The sequence below is a fragment of the Salmo trutta genome, chromosome 14 (genome assembly GCF_901001165.1).
Source record: "Salmo trutta chromosome 14, fSalTru1.1, whole genome shotgun sequence".
NCBI classification, from domain to species: domain Eukaryota; kingdom Metazoa; phylum Chordata; class Actinopteri; order Salmoniformes; family Salmonidae; genus Salmo; species Salmo trutta.
Genome location: NC_042970.1, coordinates 64,855,108 through 64,869,973, shown reverse-complemented (window position 1 = coordinate 64,869,973; position 14,866 = coordinate 64,855,108). Strand labels below are relative to the sequence as shown.

The 14,866-nt window shown below is 42.5% G+C and overlaps 1 protein-coding gene across 2 annotated transcripts in view; it reads right to left on the bottom strand.

Moving 5' to 3' along the window:
- The window catches only part of LOC115208646 (alpha-1,6-mannosylglycoprotein 6-beta-N-acetylglucosaminyltransferase B), a 136,419-nt gene that overhangs the window by 84,117 nt on the left and 37,436 nt on the right, over window positions 1-14,866 (bottom strand). For both annotated transcript variants that reach the window (XM_029776857.1, XM_029776858.1), the window contains exons 3-4: window positions 6,919-7,069; window positions 1,433-1,542 (exon numbers count right to left, since the gene is read on the bottom strand). In XM_029776857.1, the coding sequence (XP_029632717.1) occupies window positions 1,433-1,542; window positions 6,919-7,069 (261 nt within the window). The remainder of the gene's footprint in view (window positions 1-1,432; window positions 1,543-6,918; window positions 7,070-14,866) is intronic.

The window sequence follows — 14,866 nt, the reverse complement described above, 5'->3', positions numbered from 1 at the left end:
ATCCGCTTACTCACGCTGCACTCACTGCATTAATTGGTCCATTGAGTTGACTAACTGCCTCCCTGCAGCTGGGGGCCTACAGCCAGGAAGAGAGACTGGAGTTGAAACAGGAAGTTCCAGCAGTATGGATGGGAGAAGACGGGAAGTTAGATTGATGAGGTTTCGGTCTTGGACTCAGGAAGGAGAGAGAGCGATCTCCTGCTTCCTCTCCCCCCTCTAACTTCTACTCTCTCTATCTCCCCTACCTCTTTGTCTATCCCTCCATCTATATATATATACACTCCTCTCTCTGGACCTAAAACATTCTCTGACTGCTTCCGTGTGTCTAATGAAAGCTTCGTCTCTCTCTCTATCTCAGTCACTCCATCCCTCAAGCTTCTCTCCTCTCAAACACATATTTCCCAGCGACACATTTCGGCGCCTTCCATTTGACTACAACAATAATAACCGTCACAACGGCCACCATTAAATGTGTGGCGGGCTAATTAGATAAAAACTCGGACAAAAACAAAAAAGCGGTGGCTGGGAGGGAGGTGCGAATTCCAACTTCCGAGCACATCGTCTTGGGTGTCTCTCTCGGCCACGAGATGAATCACCGATGCGCTCGAGTCGAAACGCACAATAAAGTCCACCGAGTGTGGTTTGTATTAATCTGTGATTAATAAAAGCGGTTGTGGTTCTGCCCTCACGTCTTCACCGTGAAAGCAAAGGGAGATAAAACTAATTACCTCCGATAACGATTTTGCTGTTGGTTGAGGAGAGGGAGAAGGAGGAAAGAAGAGTTGATTAAGGACTGTCGACTGAGTTCCCTTGATAAACGCCCGTGTGTGTGTCTTCCTGTGTGTATGTTTCCAGCGCAATCGGAATCATTTGTGCCGGTAGCGAAATGATTTCTGATTTGATTAAAAAAGGAGGAGATGGGCAGAAGAAGTCAACAGCAGTGGAGGGAAAGCAATAAAATGGAGACGGCTGGCTGTACTGTTGATCTGTTATATTAGAGTAGATCTTACTTTTATTTCCCACACATCAATTCATTTCATACGCGAATCACTTGTCCTGTTGCACTTTGAATGGCTGCTGTATTTTAGATCTGAGGTGTAAAAGTCTGACGTGTTTTGCCGTTTGAAAGTTTGGACTTGATGTTCTGATTACCCGCCGAAAGCTTACAGCGTTTAGTGTTTTCATAGAGTGGTAAGAACCTTTTCACACCGCTTGAGCCGAACCGACCAGAGCCAAGCCAAGATGCACTGAGCTGGCCTAGTTAGCCATCCGCCATAGTTGCCGCCATAGTTGCTGGAACCGCGCTGGAAAGGACAATGTTCATAGAAAGTAAGGTTTGGGCCACCGCAATGATGTGAATAAGACATGGGCAGTTCCATATGTATTGCACAGCAATAACCCAGTCCGTAATGTTAGTGTTATAACATTGTACCTCTGCCGGCGGCCATGCTGTTCTGGAGGATCTGTTCCACTCTGACCGCCATGTTGGACACGTTCTGAGCTATAGCCTGGATCCTCTCTACCAGGCCTGCTGGCTGGAACCTGCACACACACAGACCAAAAAGACACAATCACACAAAGTGAGAAACAGACTTTGGGCTGCTCTTTCATCCCATACTGTGTCGAGACAGACAGAGAACAACATCAGTGTCACCTCAAACTCCGTACCATCTGACTGGATGACTTAACAACGCTAATAAAAGTTGAGCAGAATAAAGAGCTTGTACTTATACATCTCTCTCTCTCTCTCGTTCTCTCTGTTGCTCTCTCGCTCTCTCCCTCCCTCTCTTTCCTACAGATGTAAGACAGTGTTAACAGGCTGCCGAAGAGGCTAATTGTGAGGCACTTGGTTGGAGCGTGAAATAGAAAAAGCCCCATACCGCCTGCTGTAACAGCCAATACAATTTCCCCTGCAGGATAAGATGGCTCCCTTGCATATTTAACACCAGTCCCCAGTTCAGATGAGAGAGTAAAGGGAGAAGGGAGGGGCGGTTTGGGAAGGAGTTTAAGTTTACAGAGGTGTGCAATACCCACTAACTGTTTTGCCCGGTCAGCAGGCAGCATTAACCCCCACTAACAGAGATAATGATCAGAGAGAGGATCAGGGAGTGTGTGTGCTCTCTGTAAATGAGGTAGAGGATAGACTACTGAGCTGCCTAATTGACTAACTGTCTGTCCACAGTGATGGGGAGTTAGCTACAGAAAGAGAAACGGTCTTAGGGGAGGAAATTAAACTCATTCTAGACTAGTGTTATCAGGCTGTGGCTGGTTTAAAGTACAAGCTGTAGACAGCTGTAAAGGATACAAAAAGCAGTGACCTAATTTATCCAATAATAGTACTATGTTTTGGACTTTATTGTGTTTATCCTTGATAGTTTTTAAATATACATACTGTACGTATTGATGTTTCAACGTAAGAACAAATTCTTATTTACAATGACGGCCTACAACGGCCAAACCAGTACCAGTCAAAAGTTTAGACACACCTACTCATTCCAGGGTTTTTCTTTGTTTTGTACTATTTTCTACATTGTAGAATAATAGTGAAGACATCATAACTATGAAATAACACACACGGAATCATGTAGTAACCAAAAAAGTGTTAAACAAATCAAAACATATTTGATTCATTTTTTTTCTACCTAAAAGGGGTACTAAAATGAAAAATCAAATAGCTAAATGACCCATAGTATGACCATCTTAAAAACAATTCCATATGTCAGCTTAGAACCACTTTGTTTCGGAGAGTGGTTGTGGAGGGAGGAGAGTTATTGGACAGTCTCATTGAGGGGGTTAGATGGTTCACCTGAGGTGGTTAAAGCCAGCTAGGCTGGGAACAGGACCAAAGCACAGAGCACAGCCCTCTGACTGAGCACGCTAGGATTAATGGCCGTGCACAAAGGACACAGAGAGGAACACACACACATGCACGCTCACACATACTGTACGCAGAGGAACGCGCACACATTTACAGTCGGCGACTGCCGCGGAAGGAACAAGCCACGTCTCTCTCTGCTCCAGTAGACTGCGGTTCCTTTTACATCACTCATCTCTACTTCTAATCTCCCTCTCCCTCTCTTTTCTCTATTTCCCTTACTTTCTACACTCACTCTCGCTAGCTGTCGGATTCCCCTCTCTCTTTCTATCTCTCTCTCTCTCTCTATCTCTCTCCCTCCCGTGAGTTCGCTCCGTCAAGTTATTCCTTCTCTGGGAACACACAAGAAACAAACCAAACGAACCCAAACAGGGGAAACGGAATTGAATGATTGAATCACCAAAACCTATTTCCTCACCCTACTCCATGTTGCTCTCTCTTTTTCTCCCTCTCTTCTCTAGCTTGTCTGTTTAATAGTAAAGGAGGCGTCTGCCTCCGTTCAATCCAGAGAAATATGTTATTCTGAAGAGCGTGCCCTCCCAGTACATCAAATATGTATACGCCTGTAATCTTTCATCCTAATTATCCTTTAATGTGGCTCTGTAACAATTTTGGTTTCCCTCCTCATAAGGCATGGGCCGAAGACAGTGGGATATTTCTTGATTGCGTGATGTCACGTAATACAGGAGAACTCTCTCTGGTTATTTCTCTCTCCCTCCGTCTTTTGCCTCACAACAGTATTTCTCTTCTTTCATATTTCACCCTCCTCTCTCTCTCTCTCTCTCTCTCGCTCTCTCTCTCTCTCTCTCTTTCCCCCTTTCCTCTCTCTGCCCACTCCACTATCTTCCTCTCAATCTCCCTATCGGTCTGTTTCTTCTCTTTCAGTCTCTTTCTCTCCCTTTCTTACTAATGTAAGTCCCAGTCCCATAGTGACAGATACATAGGGTGGTGTAGGTCATGTGTTTTAGAGGGCATATCACCAAGTCACAGAGTTCTAAGCCTTAGGGGCCATAGGGACACCTTGCCTGGGGCCAAACTCTCTCTGGGGGCCACTCAGGGGATCTGGTCCAATGACAGCTCAGCTCTTTAGGTCACCATGAAAACTCAACAGGGATATTACAAAGCAGAGTAACTGTACTCACACTACCTCTAGTAATTAAAGATGCACCGACCATACAGTAGACGGAAATGCATTATTGATTAACTGACTGATTCATTTGGCCATTAAAAAATAAACATGACTATATATATATATATATATATATATATATATATATATATATATATATATATATATATATATATATATATATATATATATATATATATTACAGTAGTTGTGAAAAGGTTGGACACAACTACTCACTCAAAGGTTTTTCTTTATTTTTACTATTTTCTACATTGCAGAATAATAGTGAAGGCATCAAAACTATGAAATAACACATATGGAATCATGTAGTAGCCAAAAACATGTTAAAGAAATCAAAATATATTTTAGATTATTCTATGTGTTATTTCATAGTTTTGATATCCTCACTAGTATTCTACAATGCAGAAAATAGTAAAAATAAAGAAAAACCCTATCCTTAGTAGGTGTGTCAGGACTTGACTGGTACTGTATATAGATATTTATTTATTTTTACACATATTTAACCTCTTTTTTGGGGTAGGCACAAAACTACCTTCATACTTCCATTCATTTTTTTAAAACTGTTACCGGTTACCTTCAGAAGAGTCCTGTGTGGAGCAAAACGGAGAACACCATCGTGTTTGTGAGAATCACCCCTTTCCATTAGTTTGTAGCCCAAACAGTTCGGAAGCTTCCAAACAGAAGTTGGCACATCGATGGTACCAACTTTAGACAGGTCTCCTGACACTTGTGGGGTCAAAGGTTAAACCATTCATTAAGCCGTAGGTTAAACCGTTAAACCACTGCAGACGTTTACGCGAGAAGATTTTTCGGGATGTCTCATGGTCTGACAAACACCGCTTTAGCTCTGCCACCTTTCACTGCAGCTGCGGAAGTGCAACACGGGCGGATGCGGCTGATTGAGACACATCCAATGCAAGAAACCGATATCTCTAGCTTAAACTGACTGATTTTGATGGGGATGTTTTTGTTATGTAACTTAGATTGATGCACTGGTGTGTCAAGCGACTCTAGGGGGTTACTTATAATCCACATAACAAATTACATTTGTTGTTGCTGCAGGAATATTTTCCTGTTGTAGAAACTGGCTCAAATTAGTATGTAGAGTGAAACAGTCTTTACGCAAGAGAGGAACATTACCAGATATTGATTCAAGTTAAAACTTGTTATGGCTTGGGGGCAGTATTTCGACATCTGGATGAGAAGCGTGCCCAATGTAAACTGCCTGCTACTCAGGCCCAGAAGCTAGGATATGCATATAATTTGGATAGAAAACACTCTAAAGTTTCCAAAACGGATAAAATAATGTCTGTGAGTATAACAGAACTGATATGGAAGGCGAAAACCTGAGGAAAATCCATCCAGGAAGTGGGATATTATTGATGTGTGTAGTTTTCAATTGAATGCCTATACAGTATGTATTGGGTTAGGACCCAGATTGCAGTTCCTATGGTTTCCACTAGATGCCAACAGTCTTTAGACATTGTTTCAGGCTTGTTTTCTGAAAAAAGAAGAAGAATGAGACCTTTCTCTCAGTGAACTGAGGAAGAACGCAGAGCTGGTTTGCGCACGTGACCGATTGCGCGCCCTTCGCTCTTTTTCCTTTCTATTGAAAACGCTATTGTCCGGTTGAAATATTATCGATTATTTAGACAATAGACAACCTGAGGATTAATTATAAACATCGTTTGACATGTTTCAACAAACTTTACCGGTACTATTAGGATGTATTCATCTGCATGTTTTGACCGCCATTGAGCCAGTGGATTACTGAACAAAACATGCCAACAAAACTGAGTTTTTGGGACATAAAGAGGGACTTTATCGAACAAAATGAACATTTATTGTGTAACAGGGACGCTTGTGACTGCAACCAGATGAAGATCATCAAAGGTAAGTGATTCATTTTCTCGCTATTTTTGACTTTCGTGACTCCTCTACTTGGCTTGAAAATGTTTGTATGCTTTTGTAAGCAGGGCGCTGTCCTCAGATAATCGCATTGTATGCTTTCGCCGTAAAGCCTTTTTGAAATCTGACACAGCGGCTGGATTAACAAGAAGTTCATCTTTAAGCCGATATATAACACTTGTATCTTTTATGAATGTTTATTATGAGTATTTCTGTATTTTGAATTTTGCCGGATGTTGTCGAGGTGGGCCGCTAGCGGAACGCCTGCGCCAGAGATTAACATCTGCTCCAGACAATACATACCACACCTTCCGCTCCCATTTTCACATGCCGGGCTGAACTGAAGTGTTCATCTGGCATTATATAATGAGGCGTGATTCTGGTGGCTATAGAAATGAGGGATTCTGGAGACGGAGTCTGATCGAGCGGTAACGCTCTCGGATCCTGAACCACATGCATGTATGCCCCACGGCAGCTTTGGTTCAGCCCATTGTATGTGCTATTCCTACCCTTGGCCTTCCTAGCTGTCATTCCTCTTTCATTGTCTGTCCTGTCACTGTCCTTCCACAGATTTTAACCTGACCCTTAGAAATTGGATGTGAAATGCAGTAAAAGGGATTGAATGGAGAGCACAGACAGTCAAATTGGATATTGGTGGAACAGAGGGACTGAAAGAGGATCTGTGCTGGGAAGAAGGTAGTGACAAGTTCAGACATCCCCGTTTCCTTTATCAAATAGTAAAGCTGCTGAGATCAGGCGAGACTGCCTGGCAGCCAAAAGAGGAGAGAAAGAGAAGGGTATGAAGAGAATAACAAGAGAGGAGGAAAAAGAAGAGGAGGAAGAAAAGGAGGAAGAACTGACGAGGAAAACAAACAAGAGCATAGAGGAGGACCGGCAACAAGAGAGGAGGAAAGAGTGAGTGAGAAAAGGGAAGACAAGGAAGGTAGATGCCTGTCCTAAGCCCACCACTCCATCCAGAGCGTACCTGTTGATGGCCGAGCTGAGCTCATCCAGACGGCGGGTGTCGCTGGTGGTGCTGTTGTCCAGTTTGGAGAGGCTGTCCATCCTCTTCAGGATCACCTCAAGCATGTCACTGATCTTCCTAAGCACCCCACGAGACTCCACTCCCCCCATCACTACACAGCGAGAGAGAGGGAGAGAGAGAGACAGAGAGAGAGAGAGAGTGAGTGAGAGGTAGTAAACAATCGATAAAAGCCCAATAACAAGAGAGCGCAGAACGCTTACTATTTAGCCAAGCCCAGTCTCCAATTCATATCATTAAGTAATGCATTTTTCTCTTTCTGCCCTATAGCTTCCTATGCTAGCAGCACACTTTGCCTGCCTAGCTCAGGCTAAAACATAAATTATTTCAACCACTGACTCCCAGACTTCCTACCACCTAGAGTATAATTTATAATGGTACACACTGCCGCAAAGGCCTGAGTTACGAAACTATGAAGTGGAACTAATCGTGTTGACATTCCCCGCACTCCGGGAGATGCAATTACGTGTAACCACGGCTGTATTTATTTCACCCTAGTGAATCAGAGAGGTCGTAGGTGCAGACACTGTGTGTGTGTGTGTGTGTGTGTGTGTGTGTGTGTGTGTGTGTGTGTGTGTGTGTGTGTGTGTGTGTGTGTGTGTGTGTGTGTGTGTGTGTGTGTGAGTGTGTGTAAGGCCAGGCTCTTTATCCTCTTGATGCTTTGACTGTTCTGCTTCTCTTTATAGGATTATGTGGTGGTTGCTGGCTAGACAACCCAAGGTCATATACACAATCAATCTACTTAGACAGCAGCTCTATATAAAACCCAGCCAGACAACATATTGGGCCAGACTGACTGAAATAACATTTACAGGATTACAATGCAATGAATATTTTCTGAAGATGAATAAGATGCCTTTCCGGCAAACCTTCACTGACACAATGTGCAATAACACATCTTGAGGTATTTAAAAGATCGCCTTGTCTTACCAGTCGGCGCCACGTGAAAAGCTAGCTAGCTATTCGCTGGCCCAAGTGGGGAAACTTCAGGTTGAGGAGTAAGTTTCACACATCCCCATGTGCTACACATCCACCATGCTCTAACTAACTGGACCATTGGAACTATATACACTGAACTAAAATATAAACGCAAGATGTAAAGTGTAGGTCCCATGTCTCATGAGCTGATATAAAAAAATTGAGATAGCATGTAATTGGCATGCTGACTGCAGCAATGTCCACCAGAGCTGTTGCCAGAGAACTGAATGTTAATTTCTCTACCATAAGCTGCCTCCAGCGTCGTTTTAAAGAATTTGGCAGTACGTCCAACCAGCCTCACAACCGCAGACCATGTGTAACCACGCAGGTCCAGGACCTCCACATCCGGCTTCTTCACCTGGGGGACCGTTTCGGGGTGCACCCCTGCCCAGACATGTGAAATCCATAGATTAGGCCTAATTTATTTATTTCAATTGACTGATTTCCTTATATGAATTTTAACTCAGTAAAATCTTTGAAATTGTTACATGTTGCATTTATATTTTTGTTCAGAGCATACAGTGAATTCAGACCCCTTCACTTTTTCCACATTTTGTTACGTTTAAGCCTTATTGTAAAATGGATTAAAATACACATTTCTACTCATCAATCTACACACAATATTCCATAATGACAAAGCGAAAACAGTTTTTTTTTGTAATTTTAGCAAATGTATAAAAAAAACAGAAATGCCTTATTTACAAAAGTATTCAGACCCTTTGCTATGAGACTCGAAATATAGCTTGGGTGCATCCTGTTTCCATTGATCATCCTTGAGATGTTTCTACAACTTGATTGGAGTCCACCTGTGCTGAATTCAATTGATTGGACATGATTTGGAAAGGCACAGACCTGTCTATATAAGGTCACACAGTTGACAGTGCATGTCAGAGCAAAAACCAAGCCATGAGGAAGGAATTGTCCGTAGAGCTCCAAGACAGGATTGTGGCGAGGCACAGATCTGGGGAAGGGTACCAAAACATTTCTGCAGCATTGAAAGTCCCCAAGAACACAGTGGCCACCATCATTCTCAAATGGAAGAAGTTTGGAACCACCAAGACTCTTCCTAGAGCTGGCGGTCAGGCCAAACTGAGCAATCGGGGGAGAAGGGCCTTGGTCAGGGAGGTGACCAAGATCCCGATGGTCACTCTGACAGAGCGTCAGAGTTCCTCTGCGGAGATGGGAGAACCTAGAAGGACAACCATCTCTGGAGCACTCCACCAATCAGGCCTTTATGGCAGCGTGGCCAGACGCAAGCCACTCCTCAGTAAAAGGCACATGACAGCCGGCATGGAGTTTGCCAAAAGACACCTAAAGACTCTCAGACCATGAGAAACAAGATTGTCTGGTCTGAGGAAACCAAGATTGAACTCTTTGGTCTGAATGCCAAGCGTCACGTCTGGAGGAAACCTGGCACCATCCCTACGGTGAAGCATGGTGGTGGCAGCATCATGCTGTGGGGGATGTTTTTCAGCAGCTGGGACTGGGAGACAAGTCAGGATCGAAGGAAAGATGAACAGAGCAAAGTACAGAGAGATCCTTGTTGAAAACCTGCTCCAGAGCGCTCAGGACCTCAGACTGGGGTGAAGGTTCACCTTCCAACAGGACAACAACCCTAATACACAGCCAAAACAATGCAGGAGTGGCTTCAGGACAAGTCTCTGAATGTCCTTGAGTGGCCCAGCCAGAGCCTGGACAAAAACCCAATCGAACATCTCTGGAGAGACCTGAAAATAGCTGTGATCCCCATCCAACCTGAGAGAGCTTGAAAGGATCTGTAGAGACGAATGGGAGAAACTCTCAAAATACAGGTGTGCCAAGCTTGTAGTGTCATACCCAAGAAGACTCAAGGCTGTAATCGCTGCCAAAGGTGCTTCAACAAAGTACTGAGTAAAGGTTCTGAATACTTATGTAAATTTGATATTTCCGTTTTTGCTTTGTCGTTATGGGGTATTGTGTGTAGCTTGATGAGGGAAAAAAACAGTTGAATCAATTTTATATTAAGGCTGTAACGTAACAAAATGTGGAAAAAGTGAAGGAGTCTGAATACTTTCCCGAATGCACTATACATTAGGAACACCGTCCTAATTTTTAGTTGCACCCCCTTTTGCCCTCAGAACAGCCTCAATTTGTCGGGGCATAGACTCTACAAGGTGTCTAAAGCATTACACAGGGATGCTGGCTCATGTTGAGCGTGAAAAACCCAGCAGTGTTGCAGTTACACTCAAACCGGTGAGCCTGACATCTACTACCATACCCCACACGTACACAATCCATTTCTCAAGGCTTAAAAATTCTCCCCTTCATCTACACTGATTGAAGTGGATTTAACAAGTGACATCAATAAGGGATCATAGCTTTCACCTGGAGTCACATGGACAGTTTTTGTCATGGAAAGAGCCAGTGTTCCTAATGTTTTATATATATATACACACACAATAAAATGACCATGGAACTGTTCCCAAGATACCAGACTGTAGCTTTGAAAACCATAAAGGGATGGTCACTGAAAAGTGAGAGAAACTCATAGCTCAGATACAGCACTGGACCATTCCCTTTAAGGCAGAGAGGTCACAGTATATTCTTCTCCATCATAATATCAGTGGGTATGAGGTTTGATGGTAGTGATAATTATCTGGAGTGAGCTGCTTACCCCAACCAATACCAACCAACCAATTGTAAGAGTAAAAGGAACCCAGAGCTCAAATACTGCCCTGTTGCAGTGGTGGAAAAAGTACTTAATTGTCATACTTGAGTAAAAGTAAAGATACCTTTATAGAAAATGACTCAAGTAAAAGTGAAAGTCCCCCAGTAAAATACTACTTGAGTAAAAGTCTTACAGTATTTGGTTCTTAATATACTTAAGTATCAAAGGTACATGGGATTGCTTAACTGTTCTTAAGTATCAAAAGTAAAAGTATAAATCATTTCAAATTCCTTATATTAAACAAACCAGATTGCAATTTTTTTAATTATTATTATTTTGTAATTGATGGATAGATAGGGGCACACTCCAACACTCACACATAATTTGCAAACAAAGCATTTGTGTTTAATGAGTCTAACAGATCAGAGGCAGTAGGGATGACCAGGGAAGTTTTCTAGATAAGTGTGTGAATTGGACCATTTTCCTGTCAAAATGTAACGAGTACTTTTGGGTGCCAGGGAAAATGTATGGAGTGAAAAGTACATACATTTTTTTAGGAATGTAGTGAAGTAAAAGTAAAAGTTGCCAAAAATATAAATAGTGAAGTAAAGTACAGATACCAGAAAAAACGACTTAAGTAGTACTTTAAAGTAGTTTTACTTAAGTACTTCACACCACTGCCTTGTGGCATACAACCCTATGACTAAAAGTATCTGAGACCATTCCCTTTAAGACAGAGAAGTCACTGTATATTCTTGTCTACTCTATCATCATGCCAGTGGGTGAGGTGTGATTGTCATGGTAGTCACCAGGTGTGAGGCCTCTCCGCCATCACACTCCAGTCCTATTGACTTGTCAGGTAATTACAGCAGATTAAGTCCTCTACAGGAGAACTGTGGGAGAAGGTCACCATTTTTTCTTTCCATGGCAACCTATTATCTCTCTCTCTCACTTTTCTCCTCACCATCTCTCTCTTTCTCCCTCTCTCCATACTATCTCTCTCTCCTCTCCCTACTCTCCTTTCTTTCTTTCTTTCTTTCTTTCTTTCTTTCTTTCTTTCTTTCTTTCTTTCTTTCTTTCTTTCTGCCTATTATCTCTCCCTCTCTCACTCCCCACCTCTCTTTGAACTCTCACTACTCTCTTCTAGAATCTGTCTCATTGCCTCTGTCTCTTTCTCTACTCTCTTCTCTCTCTCTCTCTCTCTCTCTACTTTTCTCTCTCTTTCTCTCCCCACGCAATCTGGTAGTTATCTCCCTCCACGGTGACAGATGAGGCCCCTGTGTGACAGTGAGTGACATAGTGTCCTTGGGGTGCTAACGCATCGCCGTGTCAACCCATCACCGAGTGACGTGTTACCTCGACGACCGTCCTAGCTGTCATTGACTCCTGATGAGCCGTAATGATCGCGATGGTCATTTGGACACGGAAACGTCTTCCTGCGATCTCATTGGCTGCTGTGTTAAAAGTGTCATTATAACAATGTAATGGAGGTAATTTAGGTTATTTTTATTAACAAAATGCCAATTAAAATGGCATTTGTGATCCAGCCAGAAGCTTAGTTCAACGGTCTGGTGGTTAAATTGAAGATGACTGTCAATGGGTAGGCTACCAGGTAACAGTAGTATTAAGAGCAAACCACAAATTGACCCTGGATCAGTTAGTAAAGTGGTGATTACAGGCCAGCGGCAGCGTAAAATATTTTTTGTACTGCATCTCAGATTGTTCTGTCAATTCTCACATAGAACCTTCATAGGGAGGAAGGATGTTTAACATGGGTGTTACATTTGTATCACAAACAATATTCGAGAAAGTCATGATGAAACTGGTCATTTTAGGCCCTTTTTAGACCTACACAGAACACGCCTCCTGTAAGACGCTATGACCTGTGAACCGTACACGATCCAGACGACATCACGGTGTCATTATGCTCCTTGTAGTGTTCTCTCAAATATGTACGTCTAGATTCTAAAATACACATTCCCACAATCATTTATTCAACATAAAAAATACGAAGATCTTAAAACGACCCTTTTTGATTTAGCTTAGATTTAGACATATTGTTCATACACGTCAAATTTCCAGAGTGGGCTCTCTGGTACTTTTAATGATATGACCAATTTTATACATATACATTTGAATTATCGGCAATTAACCAATCCCAGTTTTAGGGTTGGTAGGTCAGCAAGTCAAATTTCCTTTTGAATCCATTTTCCCATTCATGGTGTTGGTGGTGCTCATAAAATTGATCACACCTTTACAATTAGCAAAGAGCCCATTATGGAAATGGTATGTTCTTGTAGAGGGTAGTGTTTTAAACAATATGTCTAATATTGAATAAATGAATATGACGTTGTTTTTTTCAGAATCTAGACATACTCCTTATGATAGAGCACACTATAAAAGAGCAGAACTACACCGTGATGTCATCTGTATCATGTACGGTTCACAGATCATAGTGTCTTACAGGAGGCAGGTTTCTTACTAGAATCCTGCCTTTCTAGGGAGTTTTTCCTAGCCACCTGTAACGGTTATCGTATATACTGGACCAAGGTGCAGCGGGTTGAGTGCTCATTTTATCTTTTATTTAGAACACTTAATAAACAAAACAAGAAAACGTAGGAATGAATAGTATTGCAGGCTAACACAGCAGTGCAACAACAACTTCCCACAAGGGACAGGTGAAAACAGGGCTACCTAAGTATGACTCTCAATCAGTAACAACGATGTACAGCTGTTCCTGATTGAGAGCCATACCAGGCCAACACAAAGAAATACACAACATAGATAGAGCATAGAAATACAAAACATAGAACATAACCAAAACCCCGGAATACTCTAAACAAACACCCCTCTACATAAACACATATCAACACACCCCGAACCACATAAAACAAACACCCCTCTGCCACGTCCTGACCAAACTACAATAACAAATAAGCCCTTTACTGGTCAGGACGTGACACCACTGTGCTTCTACATCTGCATTGCTTGCTGTTTGGGGTTTTAGGCTGGGTTTCTGTATAAGCACTTTGTGACATCTGCTGATGTAAAAAGGGCTTTATAAATACATTTGATTTGATACACGCTGTATCTCTATTGAGCCAGCTACAGGCCAATCTACTTGTTATAGTCTACTTCCTATAGCTCTATTGAGCCAGTCAACCATAGCGTTGTCTCTGTGCTGATCCTCAGTGAACACAGTGTTAGCATGGGCTCTCCCAGGGGGACCCTAGTGTTTCATACGGAGCTTCCTTGTTTGCGAGGGATATTGGCATGCGCTGAAAGGTACCTGTAGAAAACCAGTGTCTTAATCTTAGTGCTACAATAAGAAAGAGGATGGACAAGGCTCTGAGAGCTTACAGGGGTTAAAGTACACCCGTCTGCCCTCCTTGAAGATCAAATAACAGAAGAGCGTTGGGCCAGTAAGTGAAAGGTCACTGGTTCAAATCCCCGAGCCGACTAGGTGTAAAATCTGTCGATGTGCCCTTGAGCAAGGCACATAACCATAATTGCTCCAGGGTCTCCCGTCAATAATGGCTGATCCCTGGCTCTGACCCCACTCTCTGAGGGTGTCTCAGGGGGATTGGGAAATGCAAAAATGTCATTTCCAATTCACGTGTGAAATATGACAAATATAAGCACCCACCTAATTATTATGTATATGAGTTAACATAAGATAGAAAAAGTTGTTCATCCATAAAGCAAACAGTACTGTTACCACTGTAAATATATGCCCTTTCTCTCCAGGAGAAGATGGATAAAACCAAGTGAAAAAGTATGAATAGCAACTATTGTGTATATTATATTAGGAGTCTAATTGACCGTGCACTGTGTGAATTAATACATTCTCGAATACATTCTTCAAAACGACTTCTTAATCGATTGTTGTCCTTGTCTTATGAATGACCCCACATTCTTCTTAAACTGAAATCTGAGGTGAAAATAAATGTCAGATTCGGTCAAATCAATCAGATTTGAAGATTCAGCAGTGGTAGAGCTAACAGGAGCGTCTGCTCCTTCTCTTGGCTGGTACTATGTCACAGTGTGTTGGGGTGCTCCAGTTAGCGTGGGGTGGCTTGGCATACATCACCGTAACACCACTACTCTCCCCAGCTTCAACCACCATATTGCCCTGAATATTTAGTGTCACGACACATCGTATTTCACCCCAGGTCTGCGAGTGGGTGAGGCGTGAAAGGAATATTCCTTTAAGTGTGTGTGTTTCTGTGTGTGTGTGTGTGTGTGTTGCTCCAGGGAGAGGCTAAC